At 39.3% G+C, this 24,467-nt stretch overlaps 1 protein-coding gene across 1 annotated transcript in view; it reads left to right on the top strand.

The window, feature by feature from the left end:
• LOC120778338 (mucin-17) overlaps positions 1-24,467 on the top strand; it is a 217,539-nt gene that overhangs the window by 172,654 nt on the left and 20,418 nt on the right. Inside the window, exons 2-4 of the mRNA XM_040110133.1 lie at positions 8,287-16,267; positions 22,955-23,110; positions 23,340-24,146. Of these exons, the coding sequence (XP_039966067.1) occupies positions 8,287-16,267; positions 22,955-23,110; positions 23,340-24,146 (8,944 nt within the window). The remainder of the gene's footprint in view (positions 1-8,286; positions 16,268-22,954; positions 23,111-23,339; positions 24,147-24,467) is intronic.

Here is a 24,467-nt window from a genome sequence, read left to right on the forward strand (position 1 = left end):
GGGCATATGTGTATGAATTAAATTGACAGTCACAATTGCCCAACTGGCTGTGTGTGTGCACAGAACAAAGCAACTACTATGACAACAAACAAAAGTGCATCGGCACTTGCTGCTTCGGCGCTTGCTTGGGCACCTCGGAGCCGGTGAGGTGAATGGATGCGCCAGAAGGTGCTCTGCGCCACACAAACACATGCACGCCACAGCACAAAATAAAACAATAAAACGTTGATGTGGTGAAGGGGGTGAAGGGGGTGCGCGGGTTGCAGTTGTCTTTGTTGTTGGTGTTGTTATCTGCCGAAATGCATAAAATGCTGAAATTGTCGCTGCTGCCTCTGCCGCTGCCTGCCAGCGTCACTGCGGTCCATTTGCGCTTGCTTATGCGTTGCGATAATGGAGCAGTTGGAATGCAGTAATACAAATTTATATACTCAAATACAAAAAAAAAAAAAACACAAATATGCGTGTGTGTGTGTGCAATTGCGTGCATGCGTGTGCCGAGCAATGTTCAATTTGGCATTTCATTTAAGCGCTATTTATTGTTAGTATCTATTGGTTCTTGGCTTTGTTTTCGCATATGTGCGCAGTCAAATCAGAGGATTAACTAGTTTAAAACTAGTGTTACATATGTGCGTACGCACAGACGCAAATAAATACCTACGATAGTGTCCACACTGGTTTCTCAGCCGCATTCGTTGCGAAATTGCAACACCGTAGCAAGTGTAATCTATTTGCGGTTTAATTGTCGATCAACATTGTTGCTATTGTTGCATACATACATACCTACATACATATGTATGTAGAAAAGTAGAAATGCTATTTTTAAAAACTAGATTGAAATGCATTTGTTGAAGATACATAGTCGTGCTTATTAAGTAGTTGAAAGTATTGTGCTGCAATTTTGATATTAGAATATTCAATTTTGATATATTTTAAAGGAATTTTTTGTTAAATAAAAATTGTAAATTAAATAAAAAATATAAATAAAACAAAAAAAGCACGTTGGGCTAAGATATTCTTCACAAATAAAAAGGTTTCCATAGAAAGACTTGATTTTAATCCGTCAGTTTGTTTGGCAGCTATATGTTATACTCGTTCGATCTGTTGGAGAATGTAGCATTGCCTTGTTTAATAATTCTTGCCAAATTTCGTGAATGCATCTTAACAAATAAAACAGTTTTCCGTACAAAAACTTGATTTTGATCGATCCGTTTGTATGACAGCTATATGTTATAGTCGTTCGATCTGACCAATATTTTTGGAAATAATAGTGTTTCCTTAAAAAAAAAAATCATGCAAAATTTTATGAAAATATCTTGTAAAATAAAAATATTTTCCATATATAAACTAGATTTTGATCGGTAAATTTGTATGGCAGCTATATGTTATAGACGCTTGATCTGAACAATTTATTCGGAGATTGTGGCATTGTCTTAGTTAATAATTTGTGCCAAATTTCATGAAGATATCTTAAAAAATAAAAAAAGTTTTCCACACAAAGACTTGATATTGACCGATCAGTTTGTTTGGCAACTCTATGTTGTAATCGTCCGATCAGAACAATTTTTATCGAAAGTTATAGCGTTTTCTTAAATAAGAATCCATGCAAAATTTCATGAAGATATCTTATAAAATAAAAAAGTTTTCCATACAAAGACTTGACTGATCCTATAAATTTCCAAATTTTACATTAAGTATTTATTATATAATATTTCAATAAATATTGACTTCAAAATCAGTTATTGTGAATTTTTTTAATCATTATTTAACAATTAAAATTTCTTCCAAAAAGTAAATATATTTTTTCAAACTATTTCCGTATATTTTTTTAAGTTTTTTAATAAAATTGTACTTCCAACAAATTTTAAATATTTTCTATTTCTATTTTTAAAACCTTTAGCAAATTTTAAATATTTTCTGCTTCAATTTTAAAAATTTCTCAGCACTTGTGTGCATTTTTAACAATTCTTCTCCCACAAAAACCCCTTCATGCAGAAGAGGAAGTCGCTTCACGACGCATATTTTAGGGCGCACAGCACAAGTTTCGTGACACAAAACGCCCGCAGCTCAACATTGACAAGCCAGAGTAAGGAAAAATAAATAACATGCTCTAATGGTTAGTTGGTTTTGAAACAATTCTGTTGAAAATTTCGTTGTTTTTTTCATTCAACTATTCGAGCAGGTGGCTTTTTGTGGTTCAGACTGCTCCTGGCTGCCTCTTTTGCTACATATTTAATGCTGACTTATCTTGCATAGTTGCACTACCGTGTATATATATTAGCAGCAGTTTAGGCTGTTGTGCGACGTCCGCTCACTTGAGTAATAACAATTAGATGAACCCCTATATAATCCAAATTAGCCATGCCTCAGTGGTTTGGCATTACATTTCAGCGCATAGACATTTCATGTATATACATATACATACATAGATGTATATATATGTATATGTATATATATATTTGTGAGCGTATGTGTGTGTGCTCATTTATTTGTGTTTGTGTGTGTGTCTTAGCGTTAACTGTCGTAGACTTCAAACTATTTTTGCGCTATTTCGTAAGTTTTTTATTTTTTTATTGTTTTTTTTTGTGTACTTTTTACTTCTATTTTTGTTGTTTTCTTACCTTCATTTTTGTTGTATTTCATTTTAACTTTTGCACAACCATCAAATTCACTCTGGCAGCGCCGCAAAGGCTCTTAACATTGTGCTCTCAACGCTTACCTTTGTTCTCAAATAGCTCTGTTCGTACCGCGGCCCCCCTTAATGAGTCACCGAAGCGCTACTAGATCGTTTCTACCTTCCACCAATGAAATTGCAGCAATTTTGAGTTCCTTGTGTGGTTTGCTGTATTCAATATATATATTTGTATATCTATATATATAATATATATGTATATTTGTATATCTATATATGTATATGTGTTTATATATAATATATACATATGTGTGTGCAAGTGAACTAATTTTATTTAATACAATAGCAAGGATGTGCTCGAGCACTCTACTTACTATACTTAAGCATTATGCGCTTAACCAGTCCAGGGGAGGATAGGCGGTTTACTCGTGTTCCAACAATGTTGTCAATTACTTGTTGAAAACGCTCTGAACTGACATCGCCTAATTGACATACAATACAGTGTTTTGAATAATAAACAGGTGGTTGGTTGTGTGTGGTTGCTTCTTCAGCCACTTCCACTGCTTCGAGACTCGTACCTCTACCGCAACGGTTTTCGTACCCTCTTTTTTCGGTCGTTTTTTTGTTTTTTTGTGAGTTCTCGGAGGGTATAGTGTGCATGCTTTGTTTGCTAATCGCTGGTGTTAAGAGATCAGCCCAATTAACAACAAGTAGAACAATCAATCGCCTGATTACATCACATTTATGTATATATGAATGCGCGTGTGTGTGTTAGTGTGCGTATTTGTTCTATAAACAATCACCTCCCCGCTGATTGCTTTCATATTTTTCATTTCAGCTATTATTAAAAATTATGCACGCTTTATAGCTCGCTTACAAGTCCATAAAAATGAATGAGGGCAAAAACATAACCTCAAAAAAACTAAATAAAAAATAAACGAAAACGAAAAAACAAGTAAAAACGTCATCATCGACTGCAGCGAAGCGACAATACCCTTCACAGTTGCATTTCTTATAGCATAAAAGTTAATAAAAATATCTTTATCTTGATTTTGAACGATTAGTTTATATGGCAGCTATATGCTAGAGTGGTTCAATCTGAAAAATTTTTTAAAGGCTTGTAGCACTGCCTTATAGAATAATCTATGCCGAATTTCGTGAATATAAATTGTCAGCTAAAAATTTTTTCTATACAAGCACTCGATTTTGAACGACCAGCTTATATGGCAGCTATAAGTTACAGTGATCCGATTTAAAAAAATTTTTCGTTGATTTGCAGCGTTATCGTAGTGAGTCAACTATACCAAATTTCGTGCAGATAATTACTCAAATAAAAAATTTGTCATATAAAAACTTGATTTTGCTCAATCAGTTTGTATGACAGCTATATGCTATAGTGGTGCGTTATCAGCGATTACTACAAATAAGTAGCGTCTTGGTGCGAAAAGCACGTATACAAAATTTCAGTTCGATATTTCAAAAACTGAGCAACTAAATGGCAAACTTATTATACCGCGTTTAGGGTATAAAAGAGTTTCAACGCCCTAACGACTTGTGCGTAAATAAAAAATATAATATTTTTCGCATGGCTAACTCCTGCCATACAATGCTGGTCAAGCAGTCTAGCCTATTACTAAACGCATTCCGACAAAAACGCATGCTTATACACACACAAATATATGTATGTGTATACATATAATCAAATATATCCTTTATATCCTCTTCTTGTTGATTTGCTAAGTCGCACGTGAGAGTCGCCAACTTAAGGAACATGCATTGTAGGCTTATCTAAATAAATATGCATGTATTTTTGTATGTATGTATGTGTGTATGTGTGTATATATGTATGTGTATACGTGCCTGCCTGTTTAAATAATCATGGTCAATTAGTTTTATTTAACTACAGCTGTTAAACAATTTAAAAGGACAAATAGCAGCAGGATCAACGGCGCTACTTGATTGCGGCCAATTCAATGTGACAACCAGCTGTGCGTGTTATCCCACTCTCCGCTCCACTTACCTACATTTCAGCACTCCCTCTCTCTCTCTCTCTTTCTCTCTTTCTCTCTTTCTCTCTCTCTGTGCCACCTGCGGTTGGTTGCAGCTAAGCTTTCAGTTAGCCTGCTTGCTTTGCGCAGTTGGTTGCGTGTGCAGTCCACGCAATGTCCTGCGTTTGCAGTTAGCCAACAACAACAACAACAACAGCAATTTAAAAATGCATTCAACCATTAAGTAATGCGTGGTTTAAGCGGATTAGATTGTTAAGCATCAGCGCTTAATCACTTGCATGAAGTTCAAAAGTATTATCCTTGATTACTCGTGTTTAAATTTTATTTGACATGTGTGATCTTTTGCAGTTTAGTGGTTGTCTCCAGCTGTTTTGCTGGCCTTTGTTTGCAATAACACTAACAATTATGAAAACCTGCTAATTAGCGACCACTTAGTTATACAGAGTTTGAGGTTAGCTTACATCCGGTTGAGGTTTGAAGAACTTCGTAGTTCAGTCAGTTTCTTCGATTTCCAAACAATTCTCAAGAATTGAAATAAATTCTCGGTATCACTCTTTTGCTCGCATCCGCTTAGTTTTGCTTGTAACCAGTGTAGAGCCCGGCTTATTTGTTATGCTGGCCAACTAAAACCAGTAGAAGAGTTTGCTAATACAGCGACTCTCAAATGATTTCCATACAAAGTGCTTTTATACCTTAGGTGCCGTTTATAAACCTTTGTCTTCTTATTGGTGGTTGAGGCTTGTTTCTAGACTCCTTGCGTGATGAGGAATTTTAGAGCTCTTTTCCAGAATTTAAAGAGTCGGAATGCTTTTAGAATGTACCGAGACCTAAAAAAGCCTATTATTTGGACTGAGATTCTACTTTTTAGGTGCTTTTCGCTGTTTAATCCCATATAGTTCTTTTTTTCCTTATAAAATTTCTTACTCTTATCTTCGTCCTATGTCTTTATTCCTCCTGTGAATATTTAGTTCGAATTCGAAATTGAATGTTTTTAAATTGTCCTGCCGCGACCTCAAGCTTTTTGTGGTGAATTCATGTTTGGGACACAAACTCTATACTTTTGGCCTCTTTTCTGGTTTGAGATTCGTCTTTTTAGGTCTTTATAGCGAACTCGAATGCTTTTAGATTGTCTCGCTACCTTAAACTTTTTTTTGTGGATACGTTTCTGAGACATAAACTCTATCTGTACTTTTGGTGTTCTTGGCGTATGGCTCCACTTTTTGAGGGAAGAAAAAATATGGTCCTTCTAATATTTTCGTTTTAAGTTTTTCTATATAGTCCTATATAGTCTATAAGTATTACCGGTTTGCCTAGTTCGTTAACATTCCGAAGCGCTTCGAAAAACTTGCAGCGTTTTAATGATCTAGAACTGAACGATATTCCTAAATTCTTTGACCTCTTTATAAAAATTTAAGCACGGATGCTGAGTTTAACATTTTTCATTAATTTAACTAAGATTTTGAGAAGCGTAGAAACTTTAGTATCCATTTTTTCCTTCTAATACCTTGAGGAGGTCTAAGGATTGTTTGAACAGCTGTGTTACTGTGCTTTTTTGAGATCTTTGTGATTAAGGGTTCCAATTATAAAAATTTGAGTGATCTCCTAACCGATCTTGCATTTTAAGATCAGATATTAACGACATATAATTTTTTTGTGGTCTGAAGTCGAACCCTCCAACAAGTTTGTGGGTATTAAAATCACATTATAGCAGTGAAGAGTGATTTCGCTGATAGCTTTTCATTTTAAAGAGGACCCGCAAAGCAGTGCAAATTTTCCACCGTGAAACTACTTCCGTGTGTGGTTTTCAGCTTTTCCCTTATACCAGAAAATCGAGAGCAATGATACGAGTACGTTTTCAGAGTCTTCTAGAGCTTCTAAAGCACCTATGGCCACTGAGTATTTGAGTCTGGTGGCAATCCAATTCTCCATGTTGTCTATCTATTCACGAATGTATATCCGGAATCTGTCTGTGGGTCCATCGTGCTTTGCATGAAGTTTGGCACCGTTGCTGTTACATTGAGCTGCTTTTGATTCTCTCCTCTCTTTTTGCTGCGGTAGACGTCGCTGATAAGTTATATATTCGCACGAATTCATCTGTCTGGATGTCAATCGGTGCCTGGTGAAATTTGCTTTACATGTCGTATTTTCCACGTGCTCCTTGAATTTGAGTCTTGTGTCCACTACTACACTAAGGTACTTCAACTGTGGCTGTGAAGTATTCTCACATTCTCCTACGGTGAGCGATATCTTTTCTTCAATTTTCCTGGAGCTTATGAGCAAGACTACTGTTTTCTGCGCAGCCAGCTCTAGAATCATCGTAGCAAGCCATCGGCAGTATCCTTAGCGCCCCGTCGTACATCAGGTTCCATAGTAGTGGGCCTAAAACCGAGCCTTTCAGTACTCCACTGAAGAGAATGTAGCTCTGAGCGCCTTCGTCCGTGCCGAATAACAATTTCCTATTTTGAAATTAACTCATTATAATATTTTGCCAGATCTATCACCGTACACATGTTTTGCATGCGATTCACTTCCGTCTGAAAGACGTGCTGTTATATAACCAACTATCTTGCTTGATTTTGGTAATTTTTTAATTAATAATAATACTAAGCGTGCAAAAATTGATTAAGAACATGGACAAAACAAAATTTCATGCTTCGCTACAAATATTTCGGAAGAGGCTGCGCTCTTCTTACTCAATGAAAGCGCGGCTTTTAGGTTAGGTTGGAATTCAATGCAAGACAATTTCAAAGACAGATGTGAAAGGCAATTTAAATTTAACTACAACTGAGTGTGCATACGTTTGAATGTGTATGGATGTGTATGGATGTGTGTCTGGACTCTTCACTGCCTCAAATACATACATTTTAGACCGTGCCGAGCTTCTGGTTCTGCACGATTTGACATGCTTCCAGTTAGTTTTCAATTTCGTTGTCACATTTGTGGTCAACCAAAGCAATGAACCATTGTCATATACATACATATGCAAATAAACACTAATGTATGCACATACGTACATGTGAGCGTGTGTATGTAGGTAGCGATGATGTAAAAATGGCACGCCATTACCATAAACCTGCATTAAACCGTATAACTACTTCTCGAAAGGTATGCAAATGTGGCCGGCAAAAATTCAAAAACAAAACATATTGAAATCAAAGAGCAACAACAAAAATCGGAGCTACTAAATTACTATAGAAGATCAGCAGCGGCAAGTACTCATGGCCAGACAGGCCATGGCACGGGGGCATGGCATTATGTGGAAGAACTCGCGACGGGGCATAATTGTTTCGGCAGTCGGCATTTGACGTCATTTGTTTACACGCTGTGCCCTCTTCGCCAAATAACAACAACAACAACAAATGCAGCATCAACATCAACAAGAACCGCACTGCCAAACTGGGTGTTGCCTGGTATTCTTTTATTATACGAATATTTAGCGATTTTCAACACCTTCGAACGAGCGAGCGAACACAGCCGATAGCAAAGTGCTCGCGATCCTTAAACAAAAACACACTGTACATTTGTTGTATAGAGTTGATGCATTCACATTTTGAGCAAACTGAACATTAATAAGCAACAATTTCTTTAATATACACTCGTTTATTTATTATTTCTTATGTCTTGTTTTTTTTTGCTCACCTCTTCCAGATAAAATCCAATGATGGACTGCCACAGCGTATCTGCTCGAAATGTAGCGCGCAATTCTACATTATCCACAAGTTTCGTCGTAAATGCCTCAAGGTACAAATCAGATTGCGTTCGCTTTTCGACAAAACCCAGTGTTGGGAATATGAAGAGCTGTTGGCGCGAGTGGCGGCCGAGCAAACGGAGGAACAGCCGACCGCGCTGCCTCCGCAGACGAAATCGAAGCCAAATAATTGCCAAAGCCGGCGCAACCAGGAGACGCAAACCACAGACGAGCTGGAGACCGCGTTGAGCGTGAATCTGCCACCGGTGTTGGACATTGGCAACGATTTAATTAACGATAACTACAGCAAATCTCCGCGTACGGGGCTGGAACTCAACGTTAATGCGGCCAATGCTGCCAAACCCGGCCATACCGGCAATGCGGCTAATAATACGACGACGAGTCTGAGCGGTAATGGCAACAGCAGTGAGACGTTCAAGTTGTCTGCTGCAGAGAAGACAGCAATCGCCGCAACAACTACAGCAACAACCACAATAGCTACGGTACGAACGTCCTCCCCTTGCGCGATACAAAAGCCATTACTGGGCGTTGAACCAACAAAGCCCAAAACGAAAGTGCCAAACAATGATTTGACGACGTTGGATGTTGAAGCGGCTCTGGGACGTGATGTAAATAGGCGGCGTGGCGGTCGAAGCGTCGATCAAGAGTCACTGCTGGCAACGCATATTATTTTTAAGCCCACAACGGCGGCGGAACGTACAAAAGCCAACAAGAGAACAGCCTCACCAACAAATCCAACGGCTGTGTTGATGCGAACGCGATCGGCGCGCAAAAGGCCGATTAGTTGCCAGCAAGCAAGCAATGAGGATGAATTATCCTTGGCCGCACGGTTGAAAGATGAGGCGCGAGCAGATGATTGTCTTGCCGCTGTTAATGACGTTGATGATGATGATGACGATGAGGTGAAAAATGAGGCATTGGCGCGGACAGACGACGAAATGCCGACCGACGCCGACCAGTCTGTGGAGGCCATAGCCAAAACGGCGTCGCTATGCGCGTCTCCAACTCCATCTCCGACGTACTCGAGCGGCGAGCCAAAGCATGCCGAAAATTGTGTGCAACGCGAGAAACGTGCAAGGGAGCGGGAACGGATACGAGACGATGTTGGCGAATGTGTACGCGAAGGAGAACGAGAAACAGAAGCGGAAATCGCGTCAGCAGCAGTATTTATGGATACGCGACACGCCCACTCGTACACATCGACGACTAAAGGGGTGATAGAGACGGAGGCGGTGGCGGCGATCTCATGTGATGCGGACACGTTAATAGCGCGTTGTGGCGGTGATTGCGGCGGCAATGTTGTTAAAGCTATCACAGATGAGCCTCTGACTGAAATTTCGAGTTCAACGCGGCACAACAAGGTAGACGACGACCACGTCGTCGATTTGTTACAACCAGCTGTTGTTGTTAACACTGCTGAGGCAACACCAATGGACGTCGACACATCGTCGGTGCAACAGAAACCGATTAGCGGTCAAGCGGTCACAAAAACACCAACAATTGCTAATAATGCCGAAACGAGCGCGACTACAGCGGCGGCGGCAGCGGTGGCGGTGGCGGTGACGGCGGCGGTAGAGTTAACTAAAGCACCGACGAATGATGTACAAAGCAGTAAACAAACAGTGGAAGCGTCCGAGATTAGTAATTTGCCAATTTTGCCGGCAACAACGACGAATACGACGACGTGCAACAACGAGGCTGTGAAAGATGGTGCGGCTGCTTTGCAGATAATTGCCAGTGAAACTGATGCAAGCAAGGCGGCGACGTCGGCGGTAGTTGGGGCTAATAATAAGGGAGTTGCTGGCAACACTTTAAATTCAAGCTTGAATCGCACTTCGAGTCTGAGTAATGTACAGGACGACGGCTGCGGTGTTGGCGGTAAGCATCATTTGCAAACTGATGAACGTTTGGCTGCTGAAAATGTGTCTGTTACCGTAGACGGTGATGGTAATGGTGATGATGAAGGCGTTGAAACGCTAATGGCAACAGTTGAACAGCCAAGACCAACAACAGCTGAGCACAAAGACAACATTGAAACTATTACCACTGTGTTCTCAGCAGAAACCGAACTACTAGAAACCGCAACCGCAATAGATCCCAACTCCGAGAGCGCGGTATCCGCTTTCATAACGAAAGCTGCGCTTAAAGCTTACAGCACCTCGCCGAAATGTCGTTCGCTCGCACGTCGCCATATGCAGCACAAGCTGCGACGTACGCTGAAGGGACCCATCGTCCACTTGCTCGCCAACTCGCCTGCCTCTACATCGGCCGCCGCGGCGGCTTTCACCGCTATACATTACAAGAAGAAGCAAGTACGACGTAGCCTTACAAAACTAACGTCTGAGCGCGCGACCGCTCTGCTCGATGATGAGGCAACCACAGTGGCGACGGCCAGCAACGATATTGACACTAGTAGTATAGCGGAAGGCGCTGACTCTATGACGCTACCAACACAACCAACATTCTCCTATTATGCGACAGCGCGTCGTGGTCGTCGACGACTTAAATGGCGTGCACGCTCTCGCCACCCTTGTTTCGATAAACACTCACGCACAGAGAGTGCGTCAACCGATTGTGTTGTTGACGTAGATAAGGCTGAGTCGGTGACACGGCTACCCTCATGTTTTGTACGCTTACGGCGCTTAGAAGCCACTGAGTTGTATGAAGAGGTGACAAAGTCTATGACGGCATCAGCCGCAACATTTGCAATGCAACACACGAACGAAACAGATGTTCACACAGATCCGCTAATAGACAAAGAATACATAGCATTAAAAGTCACGGACGCAACTGAAGACGTGTCCAATGCACGCTTAGTGCTCAAACGTAAACTAGCAGCCGATGAAAGCGAAGGCTCACAATCTACGCGCTCACCTTGGCGCACCAAAGCCGAAATGAAGGAAAGCCTACAGAAAGAAACTTCTATGGATATTGTGGAAGATCAACTACTACCGCCCACACCAAGCGAACCAACACCGTTTGTGATGCCCACCGAAACCCAAAAGACTGATTTATACCTAACTGAGACGGCTTACAGCACAGATGGAGATAGTAACACGACAACCGCAGGCGGAATTTGCATAGAGCGACGCAGCAAACGTATTAAGAAGCGACGAAAATTATTAGAGGAAACGAAACGACGTGACAATGCCACCGACGGCAAAGTGATGCCCATTATTTTGAAGTTAGTCCAAGAGAAACTTCCGGAAGCGTGTGACTCGTGCGCCACCAAACAAACTTCTGATAAAACAAGCCTTACGCCGAATTCTCAATGCGCTTTGCCACGCCCACTGACAGCAGCGCGTTATCATGTCGTTGGCAGCTTGTCCAAGCCACAGAATGTAGAGGTACCGAGCAGTGAATCTCAAAAGCGACGTCGCTTCCGTCCAAAACGCTCGTGCTGTCGCGAAAACTGCAACTTGACTGATGACGCAGCCACAACGGAGGACGAGCACGCGCCAAATGTGATACACAAACCAGACAACACCACCCTACCGCCACAACTTATCAGCCAAAATAAGGGCAAAATGGTAATAGATAATGTAAATATATTGAACGTCAATACTTGTGGTGAGTCCACCAAAGAAAATTGTGATAAGAATAAGAAGAGCGTCGCAATGACCTCTACATCTGGCACGTCGGTCGGCTCAAGCTCGGGCATGACTTTGCCCAGCCAAATAGTGTCTTTCCCACCCGTTTTACCAGCGCTCACATTAACTCAAAGTGAACCAGTGAATACCGCTGAAGCCTCAACTACTGATAAGCCGTCAATTTCTGCCGTTAAGTTGACGCCAACTAAAGCTGCGCCTGCCACCTCAATGTCTCTAAAGACCTTTTCTACACTTATGTCCAACACAACAAAGTCTTCGTTATTTACCTCTCCAGTGAAATCGGATATTATAGAGTCACCCACAAAATCTTCATCGTCACCTGTGATGGCAAAGACGACAACGCTCACAACGCCAACATCAGCTTCAAGCGCTAACACCCAGCCAGTGTCCGTTCTCTTACGTAATCAGCTAATAGTGCGCGTACCGCTCTCTATACTTTCTGCCGATTTCCAAAAGAAATTCCTGAAAACATCAAACGTGCAGAAAACACCAATCAAAGCGACCTTATCCGACACCGCAACGGCAACTGAGACGTCTAAAGTGTCAGCTTTGACAGAAAAACTGACGACGAGTTCCCAAGAGACAGAGAAGGCAGAAACAGCTGAGCTCGGCCATAAAAAAGTTGATGCCAGAGAGCCTGCACAAGCCAAGGAAAATAATAACATGCACAGTAATAGAGATGGTGTGTCTGAAGGTTCCATAACATCGACTGAACTACCGCATGCCAGCCACATGCAGTCAGCTAACGAAGGCCAAATTTCGAAAGTTAACGCACAAGCAGCGCAGTTCCAAGCCGATGCCACTAAGGCACAACTTATGCCTTACAGCGGCTATGCTTGCGGCAGCAGCCAGTACGAGAGCGAGCAAAGTGATTTTATGGGTTTCAGCGACGGTACTGGGTCAAGTCCGAATCGGCGCGTAGAATGTCTATCGAACAACAATGCTTTATATTCGAGCTGCGCCGTACCAACAATTTCAACACAGACCCCAGCGTCCACGGAAACTTTGACTGATGCAAAATTGCATGAATTCATAAGTGAATTCGCGCCTGAGTTCGCTGATGAGTCCGAAGCGCCGCAAGCCAACGAATTGCAAGCCACCTTGCCAGCCGGCGAAGTGACCGCTGCATTACTCGCTGAAGCTGAGGCCGAGACAGTTGCAACACAGCAACATACACAGCTGCTAAGCGAAACGAACTTGAGTGAGATGCAGGATGTGGAGAACACACTAAGTGGTATACTTAACGAAATGCAGGATCAACACATTTACACGCCAGTCTCGTCCAGTGCCGATGACTTTTTCGCACAATCCGTGTACTCGCCACTCTCCGAGCCACCAACCACGCCTACACACAGCATGTACGCCGAAAGTCCGCTCGGAGGCGTCGGCAGTGTGGGCAGCAGCAGCATGGCCGGCGGTGGTGGCAGCTTGTCGGTGGCCTCCAGCCCTTACGTCCAACACATGCATATGGAACCGGCAAGCGTAAGCAGTGGACAAATGTCAGAGCCATCACCACTATCGGCGCCGATGTCCGTCGGTCCACCGACACATCAGCAGCAGTCGACGAAGCAAGCGCAGGGTGCCGCTGCTGGTTATGGCAAGCAATATGGCAATAAATACGGTGAATGCTTCACGGAAGACAGTACACAGTCGGAGTTGATCGGCTTCCAAAATGATATACCCTGCTTTGAGAACATTGAGTTGGTGGGAGCAGCTGCCAACAATGCGTCAGCTAGTCCGGCAAGCAGCCAAAATGAGCAAAGCCCGCGTGACTTAGAGATGCACGCATTAGCGGCGGTGTCTCTTGAGGAGGCGACTAATTGCAAGGTGGGCGTTGCAAAGGCGGATACTCTACAGTATATGGGCACTGACATGAACGCCTGCGTCAACGAGACTAACAACGGTGTGCAGGTGCATGCGCCTGCAACGGACTTACCCGCGGAGTGTGGTGCAGACGATGGCTCTACGAAGGAGTATTCAGTAGATAGCGCGGCGTTCGCGCAGCTGCTGAATGACATCCAGGAGACAGAGCGAGTGGTGGAGCAACGTGCGCGCGCGCAGGCGCAAGAGGATAAAGCGCAGGATGCAGCGGTGCAGAAGAAACAGCAACACCGACGGCAGCAGCAACATGTAGTACCGCAACCGCAACAACAACAACAACACCAGCATGCGTTGCAGCAGCAAATGCTGCCAGCAGATGGTGCGCCGTCGCAGCAACTAATTCAACAACGACAAATGGCGCAACAACAACAGCTGCCGCAGGCTGAGCTACTCCTGCAACAGCAACGTGAGGAAGAGTTACTCAAACAACAGCAGCTGCTGCAGCAACAGCAGCAACAACAAGAGCATCTGATGCAGCAGAAATTGTTGGAGCAACAACAACAGGAACAGCTAATGCAGCAACAATTGTTGGAGCAACAACGGCGACACCAACAGCAGCAGCAGCAACAACAGCTGTTGGAACAACAACGTGAACGGCAGCGACAACAGCAACAACAACAGCAGGCGTTGGAGCAGCAACGCAAACAACAACAACAGCAACAGCAGCAACGTACACAAATCATTCACCAAACTGTGCTTGCCACGCCCAAGCAACAACACGCACAAGCTCACGCGCACACACAAGCCGGCCAACAACAGAAACAACACTACATCACCTTGCCGCCCAGCTGCGCTTACGAGGCGGCGCAACTGCAACTGGCACAAGCGGCCAACGCCATACAGCCAATACAAAATCTGGGCGTTGGTGTGAACCTGTACGCCCACGGCCTCGGCAGCGGACAAGAAATCCAATGGGCGTCCAGCGCCGATCTCACGGGCCTCTCGCCGGCCATCATCGAGGCGCCAGCCGCCGGCGGTGGCACCACCACCTACTACATTAGCGCCAGCGATTTGTATCAGCCCAATTTGATTGCCACCACCGGTATGTCGCCGCATTTGGCTGGTACAGCGCAGCAACATGGCCATCACCACCAACAACAGCAACAGCATCGCCATGCAATCGAGTTGAACAAATCATCGGTGGTCGATGCGAACGAGAATTATATTGAAGGCGCTGCCTCCGCAGTACAGCAGCGACCATCATGCCAACAACAAGCACAACAGCAGCAACAAATAATGATTGTGATACCGCAAGATTACGGCAAACCCGGCAGTAGCGGCGCCACCCCACAATTGTACGCCACAACCGCCGGCACACCTGAGCCGGCGACCACATATCAATTGTCGCAGGCGCCACAAGCTGTCATCATGCAACCACAAATGACGGGACAACCGCTGCCACACATGTCAACGGTACAGGTGAACGGCATCAATTTGAATCCACAATTTATCGCTTCACCTACAGTGAATTCGGCTCAACGCACTATGCATCAGACGCCGCCTCCGCGCCACATGCAACACTATCAGTTGCACAACGCCACACCACCGCCACACTCAGCCGCCGCGCAGGTTGCCAATCGGCCGCCGCGCTGCGCTTCAACACCCTCTGCATCGCACTACCAACAACGACAACAACATCCGTCACAACAACAAATACAACTGCAAGCAGTGCACGGCACGCCGCAAGTACGCATGTTGCAGCACACGCGCGCACGTCAACCCGCCATGCAGCAACTACAATTGATCCAACCGCATCCGCAACCGCAAACAGCAAAACCAATTGCCACAATCGCAGCTAAACCAAGCAATGCCGGCAACGCTGGCACATCCTCGCAAAAAGTCAATTTGGTTTGTCGCTTCTGTCACAAACGCCCCAAGTTTACCAGCAATCTCGACTATAGCAATCACATTATTGCCATGCATCCGGTGGAGACGCCATTCAATTGTCCCCACTGCCCGATGCATTTCACGCGACGCGTAAAACGTCAACAACACATTGTCGAAGAGCACGGCGCACAGCGCTTCCAATGCGCCCAATGCGGCCAAAGTTTCTGCACGCAACGCGCACTCGATCAGCACTTGCAACGCGCCCATGCATTGGAGCCAACGCAGCCACTGCAAACGCAAGCATCAAAACAATCGCCCGCACAGGCACAGGCGGGCGGTGCACAGCAACATGTGTCGCGGCAGCAAACACAAAATTTGGCGACCGCACAGCCGACGGCAACGCATCAAATGCAACAATCATCACAGCGGCGCAAATGTTTCCTGCAACAGCGTCCTACGTGGCTGGAGAGTCGCCATCGCAACGCAGCAATGGCCTCGGCAGCAGCAGCCGCCGCCGCGTCCACCAATTCGCAAACGTCGATGGTGCGTGTCGAGGATGTGCATCTGCAAGTGTGCGACGATGCGGCTAAAGGCAAGAAACGTAAGTGAATCTATAGTCATTTGATTTGTATTATTGTTAGATGTGGCTTTGTTTTCGTTTTTTATTTATTTTTTTTGCGTTGTACGCTGCTAGTTTATGAATAGAACAAAGCAGAAAAATGTTGAGATGCGTTGAAAAATGTCTTTTGAATATTTATTGTACATGCGTGCAGGCGTACACTTGCATCCGCCGCTATTTGCGTGCCATTTATAATTCACACTTGCGTTATATGCCCTTCACGTAATGTAATGTGTAGTGGGGCAGAAGTGTGGCTGTTTGCCGTATTAGTGAGGTTTAGAGTTTTGTAACTAAGAATTGTGATTTTAATCGCCGTTTGTTTACAAATCGGTGACCCTTATGTCGGTCGATCGATTAATCGTTCAATGTTAAACAAATATGCAAATAATTAGAGAATGAATAATATTTTATTTTAAAAATAGAATAAATAATAAATAGTTATAAATGATTAAATAAGTAAAAAAAGTAAATAAAATGTAATAAAATAAAAATAAAAAAAAAAAAATAATTATTGTTTCTGTAAATAATCGAAAAAATCGATTAATTCTTATAATTTTTGAAAAATCTTTAAAAATATATGTATATCTAAAATATATGCAAATTTACAAATATTAAAATTTAATTGATTATCGATAAGTTTTTTACAAATAAAATTACAAAAAATATTTTTAAAAAAATTAAATACATTTTCGAAAAATATAACTTTTAAAATATTTTTGAATAATAATGCTTTTGAAATGTGTGCAAATTTACAAATATTAAAATTTAAATGTTTATCGAAGAGTTGATTACAAATGAAATGACCAAAAATATAAACAAAAATTTAATAAATTTGCGAAAAACATAATTTTTGAAAATCTATTTGAATACGCACACAATATAATGCTTTTGAAATGTGTTTGTAAATTTAGAAATATTAAAATTTAATCGATTATCGACAAGTGTACAAATAAAATTACCAAAAATATTAAATAAAATTTTTTTAATAAATTTTCGAAAAATATAAAATTCTAAAATCTTTTTGTATATACATTTATGCTTTTGAATAGTTTGCAAATTTATAAATATTAAAATTTAATCGATTCTCGACATGTTTATTACTAATAAAATTATCAAAAATCTTAAATAAAAAATTGAAATATGCAAAGTATGCGAAAAATAAAGTTTTTAAAAATCTATTTGAAATACATACCTTAAAATGTGTCCGTAAACTTAGAAATAATAAAATTTAATCGATTATCAATAAGTTATTTGTAGGTTAAAAGACAAAAAATATTTAATAAGAATTTTTGGTTTTTACATTTGAAACAATGTTTTCTGGTTTTTATAATGCAAATAAAGGTTTCATCTTAAGCGATCATAAAAAGTAGGTATTAAAAAAATTTGTTGACGATTTTAAATTTTTGAATAATTAAAATAAATTTGTTTAATTTTGTGTTAATGACTTGAAATAAAAATTTGTTTTTTAATCAAATCGTATAATATAATGAATGGTAGACCAAAAATAAAAATTTTGTTAGTTTCAAAAACAAGTAGTATGTTGAGAAATTTATTAAAAAAATATATGTCAAATAAAAAAAAATATATATATATAAAAAAATATTAAAAAAAACAAAATCTCGATAAAGCCATGAACTTTTTAATTTAATAAAAAATATATACAAAAGTAGATATAAAACATTATAAAAAAAATTAACTTAATGGATTAAGTATAAAAATCTAATGTAAATAAAAAAATAAAAACAAAAATAATTATTTCACCATAAAAGAAAATAAAAATATAAATAAATAAAAAATTATAAAAAAATATAATGAAATAAATTTAAAAAATTAATATAAATAAATAAATAAAAAAACGAAAAACAAAAATAACTATTTCAACTTAAAAAAATATTTAACTGTTTCTCTCATATGCGGACTTTTAACTTAACATTAGTATGAATTTTAGTGCTTTTTGAGAGCTTTTCAGGGTTTTTTGTAAATTTTTTGAATTTAGAATATTATTTTTCACCAAAAAAATTTTATTTTCATTACATAATATTATTGTCAAAAAGGCTCATATACTTTCCTAAAACTTTATGCGTTAACCTAAAAAAATTACTTTAGCTTAATTTAGTTTAATCATCGAATTTGAGTTAAAGTAATTTTTTTACAGTTCAAATTAAGGAAAGTTATCGACTATTGCAATAAACGAAACAATTTTGGCATCTCCATAATACATACATATGAGCTCCGACATAACCTTATTTTTTTTTAGTTTTAGCTAATTATCGATTATGTATATCAACAGATAAAATTATACCATTCTTATGAATATAGAAGCTTATATATAGCACTTTCTGGCATTAAAGGCTTTTTAAACACTTTTTTTAGTTAGTTAGCTAATTATCGATTAATTCAATCAAACGATAACATTCAACCATTCCTATCTATACAAAAGCTTATTTATAACACATTCTGACATTAAAAAGCTCCTTACGATGTGCTGTTCACTACTACTATAGCATTTGACCCCAGCGCCCTGGACCCTAGTGTGTCTAAACCAAAAATCACACACTCCACTGCAAATAATTTGCACATGTTGTGCAGGGTATAAGGAAATTCACGTCAATTCATTGTCATAAAATTATGAGTATATTCCGTTAGCTTGCTCGTGTATTCGTTTATTCGTTTGTTTTTCACTTAGCTACATTGCGGTCTCCTTTAATATCCCAAATTAACAATGGCAAGCGAAGGCACAATGCTCGTTTGCGAAGACATCATCAGCGCACTTGATTCACATTCATATTTTGTGCACAACAAAAACACTCACATACACATACGTGTACATACATATATAGAGGCATACAAATGCATTTGATGTTCTTGCTTGGGCATTATAAAACACAAATTTCACTCTAATGAATGAAGTTATTTATAAATTTTGTAAGCAGAGCAGGCAAACGCTGACACACACACACACACACACACTAACAAATACATTTGAACTTTTATGAAGCGTTTTTCACAGCGGAAGTTTAATTTTAGCGACGACTTCACGTTTCATAAATAGCAAAATAAAGAAAGGAAAGGAGTTCGAGGCATGCGTTCTACATATGTATGTCATTGTGTGTAATTGTATGTTTATCCAAGCGAGATTTCCGGTACAAGTACTAAATACTCTTCTAATGTGCATAAATGCGTTAAGTTATAAATATGCCGGTGGTCGGTCGATGGCCTAAGTCAAGCAAGTGTGATAGGCTTTTAGGGTGGCAGCGCGCACAGAACAATTGTTGACACAGGTCACAACAGCAATACATACACATATGTACATAGATGAGTTTATGCGCATTCACTATTGCTCAGCCAGCGCTTCTATTGTAACTTCAAAGGAAAATAGCAAAATAGCAAAACTTTGTAGTTGCGCTATCTATTGCACGCTTTTTCAGCTACTAAATTTTCTAATACAAAAACAACAACAAAGCGAGTCATTAACGTTGTAACACTCGTTAATTAACTGCCACCTCTAGTCCGCAGCTATTCCATTATAACGTCACACTTCAATTGCTGTTGTTGTTGTTATTGTTATTGTTTTTTGCGGCTTTGTGCATCCAATTGAGTGTATAATCACAAAGTTGAATGCGAAAGTGCGAAAATAGACAGCAAACACTAATTAATTGGACGCAGTAGAGTGCAAATATTGTGGGAGAATGAAGAAATACGAAAAATAAAAATTCCAAATTAAATACAAATAACAGTTAAATAAGATTAATAATTAAATAGAAAAAAGTTACGAAAAATATAAAATTAAAATTAACTGCAAAAACATTAAAAAATTTCTAAATGTAAACTAATAAATGTGAATGATACATATATAAAGATAAAAAATTAAAAATAAATTTTGAATATAAGAAAAGTTAAAAAATATCAAAAAATATATTAAATAAATTCAAAATTTATTTATAATTAAAAAAAAATATTTATTTTAAAAAGTGAAAATGATTTTAAAATAAAATTTAAGTTGAAAGTTTTAAATTGCCACTCAAAATTATTTCCGAAAAAAAATTTGATTTCAAGAAAATTTAAGAAACATCGAAAAAATATAAAATAAATTCTAAAATTATTAATATATATATAAAAAATAAGAATATATAAAATAAAGAAAAAACAAAAAGTCAAAAACCATTAAATTTAAAAACAATAAAATTTGAAATATATTAATAAAATATAAAGATGAAAAATTAATTAAAAAAAATGTATATTAAAATAAAAAAGGAAAACGTTTTTCAAATAAAATTACTTACTTACTTTTAATTGAAATACAAATTTATTAAAAAAAAAAAATTAAATTACAGAGAATTCAATAAAATTCAAATCACAAAAAATTGAAAGTATTAAATTTAAAATTGATCAAATATAAAGACGAAAAATTAATTAAAAAATACTGTTAAATTTAAAAAAAATGAGAATGATTTCAAAATAAAATTTTAGTTAAAAACTTAAAATTGAAATTCAATATTATTTTGAAAAAAAATTTAAAAATTAGAAAATTCAAAAAATATCAAAATATTCAAAATTATGTAAATATTGTATAAATAAATAAATTAAAAACCTGAAATTAAATAAAATTAAATTATAGATAAAAAAATACGAAAAATATTATATTAAAAAAGAAACAAAGTCAAAAAAAATATATTTAAAATCAATAAAATAAAAAAAATATATTAATAATAAAAAGATTAGAAAAATTAAAAAAATAAAAAATAATATTAAATTATAAATAAAAATATGAAAATTATAAAAATTAAATAAAAATAAACATATGTACATATGTATATGTATGTACATATATTGCAGACCAAATAAAAACCGAATTAAAAAAATATCTAAAACTAATAAAAAATTTAATTTTAGGTTTAGTAGCTTATAAAAAAATAACAAAATAAAATAAGTAAAAACAATATATTGCAAATAAGTAAAGGGTTTTAAATCAATAACTAATATAATAAATATGAAAAAATTTAGTTCTCTTCTTCAAAAATTATTAAATTAAAATATACTAAAATGAAAGAAAAATAACTAAAAAATCTACACAGTTAAAAAAAATCAGTTTAAATCTTTCAAAAAGTAAATAAAATTTATCGCTCATTTTCATTTTTCACCGCTTGAAAGTGCTACCATCCATTGCATGCACGGACCACCCACGGTTGCATTTCTTACTTAAACACACAATATATATATATTAAAGAGAAAATGTTTGCGCCCTGACCACACACAAACTTAATTTGTCTCCATTATTTCAATAATTGCTTGACAAAGCTACTTTTGGCTTAAGGGCTGCTGCTTCTTCTTTACGACCGTTAAATGGTCTAAATCATTTTCACTTAAAAAGTTATAATCCACTCATAAAGTATGCATGTAATTGTAATCACTGCCTTAATGTATTCCCTTTCATATTTTAACATGCCCACCAAGCGCCTCCTAACCAAAGCGTAGGGCTCACCGCAGTTAAAAACAAACAATTCTCCCAAACAACAGCAACAACAAAAATGTCGAAACCATCGCTTCAACTCAACGCTGAATATTAATGCGCTCTCTGATTAGATTAACATCGTCGCTTGTTGTGTTAGCTGCGTTGTTGTTGTTGTTACTCGAGCAAGCTAACGCTGGAGGAGGAGGGTGGCCTTGAAATCAAAGCTGATGTTTCAATTGCCCTTAATGGCGTTCTTAATTGGTACTTGTCGAGTCATGAATAAACGTTGGCTCGCCTCTGGTCTGGCCGGGCCATGGCATATCATTGAGTTATCACTCTTGAATAATGGCGATTTGGAAATTTCCTAATTTGAGTATTTCCGGTTAAATGAATGCCGAATCGTGTGGGGAAATTCAATTATTTTTAGCCTGGCAAATGTTAATGGCAATCATTTACAATGAAAATTCTCACAAATTCTCACAGGAATAAACTAACGGCGGTGTTACTGAGGCAGCGAAAAGTTAGTATTTCGTGAGAAACTGAACAATCAAAATCAAGTTCTTGTATGGACAACTTTTTTATTTGACTAGATATCTTCACCAAATTTGACATAGTGTATTGTCCAAAATAAGACTAAAATCTTTGCAGAATAAGTTCAGATCGGACGACTATAGCATATAGCTGCCATACAAACTGAACGCTAAAAATCAAGTTCTTGTATGGAAAACTTTTTTATTTGACTAGATATCTTCACCAAATTTGACATAGTTTAGTGCCCAAAGTAAGACTACAATCTCTGCTGAAATGGTTCAGATCGGACCACTATAGCATATAGCTGCCATACAAACTGAACGCTAAAAATCAAGTTCTTGTATGGAAAACTTTTTATTTGACAAGATGTCTTCACCAAATTCGACATAGTTTATTGCCCAAAGTAAGACTACAATCTCTGCTGAAATGGTTCAGATCGGACTACTATAGCATATAGCTGCCATACAACCGATTAAAATCAAAATTAATATTTGTTTATACCGTTTCAAGATAAAAGAAACGAACCTGTGTAGGATATTATTGCTCGGTGCAACCGAAGTTAACATTTTTTGTTTTTATTTTTGGGTTTTTTTTTCTTATTTGTTGTATTTTCTGCAATCAAAGTGCATTTAATCACTAAATTACTTAACGTCTAATTTATATGCATTGTTTATTCTCGCCTACAGCCATTGATTTGCAACTGGACACCACGCAATTGAGTGCCGAGTCTACAACTACAACTACAATAACACACAAGCCGTCCGGCGGCATGCACACGCCATCGCCCAGCTCAAGCGGCGGCAAGCCACAACGCATACTCTGCTGTCCCGACTGCGATGACCGTAAGTTGAAAAAAAATACAACAACAATAACAAAAGCAACTACTCGTATAATAATAACATAATAGCGCCAACAACAAATTAATAAATACTTGCATGTATGATATAAATGGACATGAAAATGTGAATTGCGTGTGGAAAATGATTGGAAAATTGAATGCAAACTAGCTTACTAACTAATTCAATTAACTGGCATTAACTTAGTTTTTTCTTTTTTGTTTCGATTCAACAGCTTTCAATGAAGACCATGCGCATGCGCAACCATGCGCAGCACCGCAGCAGCAGCAACAGCAACAACACGAACTGCAAGCGCAAATGCAAAACCAACAGCAGCAGCAACAACAACAACACGGTGACTTCCTCCAACAATTAGAGGACGAAAGTGCATTTGAGGAAGAACAACAACAGCAAAGTGACGAACAATCACTGCAACACCGCGCCAAGCGCGCACACATCACGCTGCCCTCACCCGAGCAAACGGAACCCGACAGCACTTCCACCAACACCGGAACACTGCGACATTTTCGCAAGCGACGCGCCAGCGCCAAATTGGCTGGCATGCCGCTCCAGCAGCCAACTGGTAGTGTTGGCGGCGGTGCCGGTGCCGGCAATGCCAATGCGGCCGCTGCGCTAATGGCGGACAATGCGAACGCCAGCGAAGATGAATTGCTGCTAATGGAACGCGTCTTGCGCACCAGTCATAATTGTCTCTTCTGCGATGCACGCTTCACCAATGACATTGCGTTGCGCAAACATCATCAGCTGGCGCACAGCAATCAAGCCTCCATGCCGTTTGTTTGTTCGATCTGTAAGCGCGGTTTTCGCATGCGCTCCGCCCTCCATCGTCACATGGAGACACACGATAGCGAGGGGCGACCATACGAGTGTACGCTGTGTCATGTGCGCTTCCCGCGCCCCTCCCAGCTGACGTTGCACAAATTGACGGTGCATTTTCTGCGCAAACCGCATGCCTGCGATGTGTGTGGCAAGCAATTTGGCACGGAGAGCGCACTTAAGACGCATAACAAATTTCATGCAGGTAAGCTAAGTGGTTGCAACGCATGCGCGTGAACCTATATTACACATACATACTATATACATACATATGAGTTAAGTGCATTGCTGCGCCGCCGACTGACAGCTGACTGGCTGGCAGCGCTCAGTCGGTTGGCTGGCATTTATTGTTTCGTAAATAAATAAATGTGCATAAAGTACATAAATAAATGCAGATACATACACACACACACACATGCGTGCATATATCCCTTAAAATCCAATTGTTGTAAACAAAAAGCGGCGGTGAAGCTCACTTGGCTGCCGCTTAACCCCTCACATTTGTTGTTGCTTTTTTGTTTTGTGT

The sequence above is a fragment of the Bactrocera tryoni genome, chromosome 1, assembly GCF_016617805.1.
Source record: "Bactrocera tryoni isolate S06 chromosome 1, CSIRO_BtryS06_freeze2, whole genome shotgun sequence".
NCBI lineage: Eukaryota > Metazoa > Arthropoda > Insecta > Diptera > Tephritidae > Bactrocera > Bactrocera tryoni.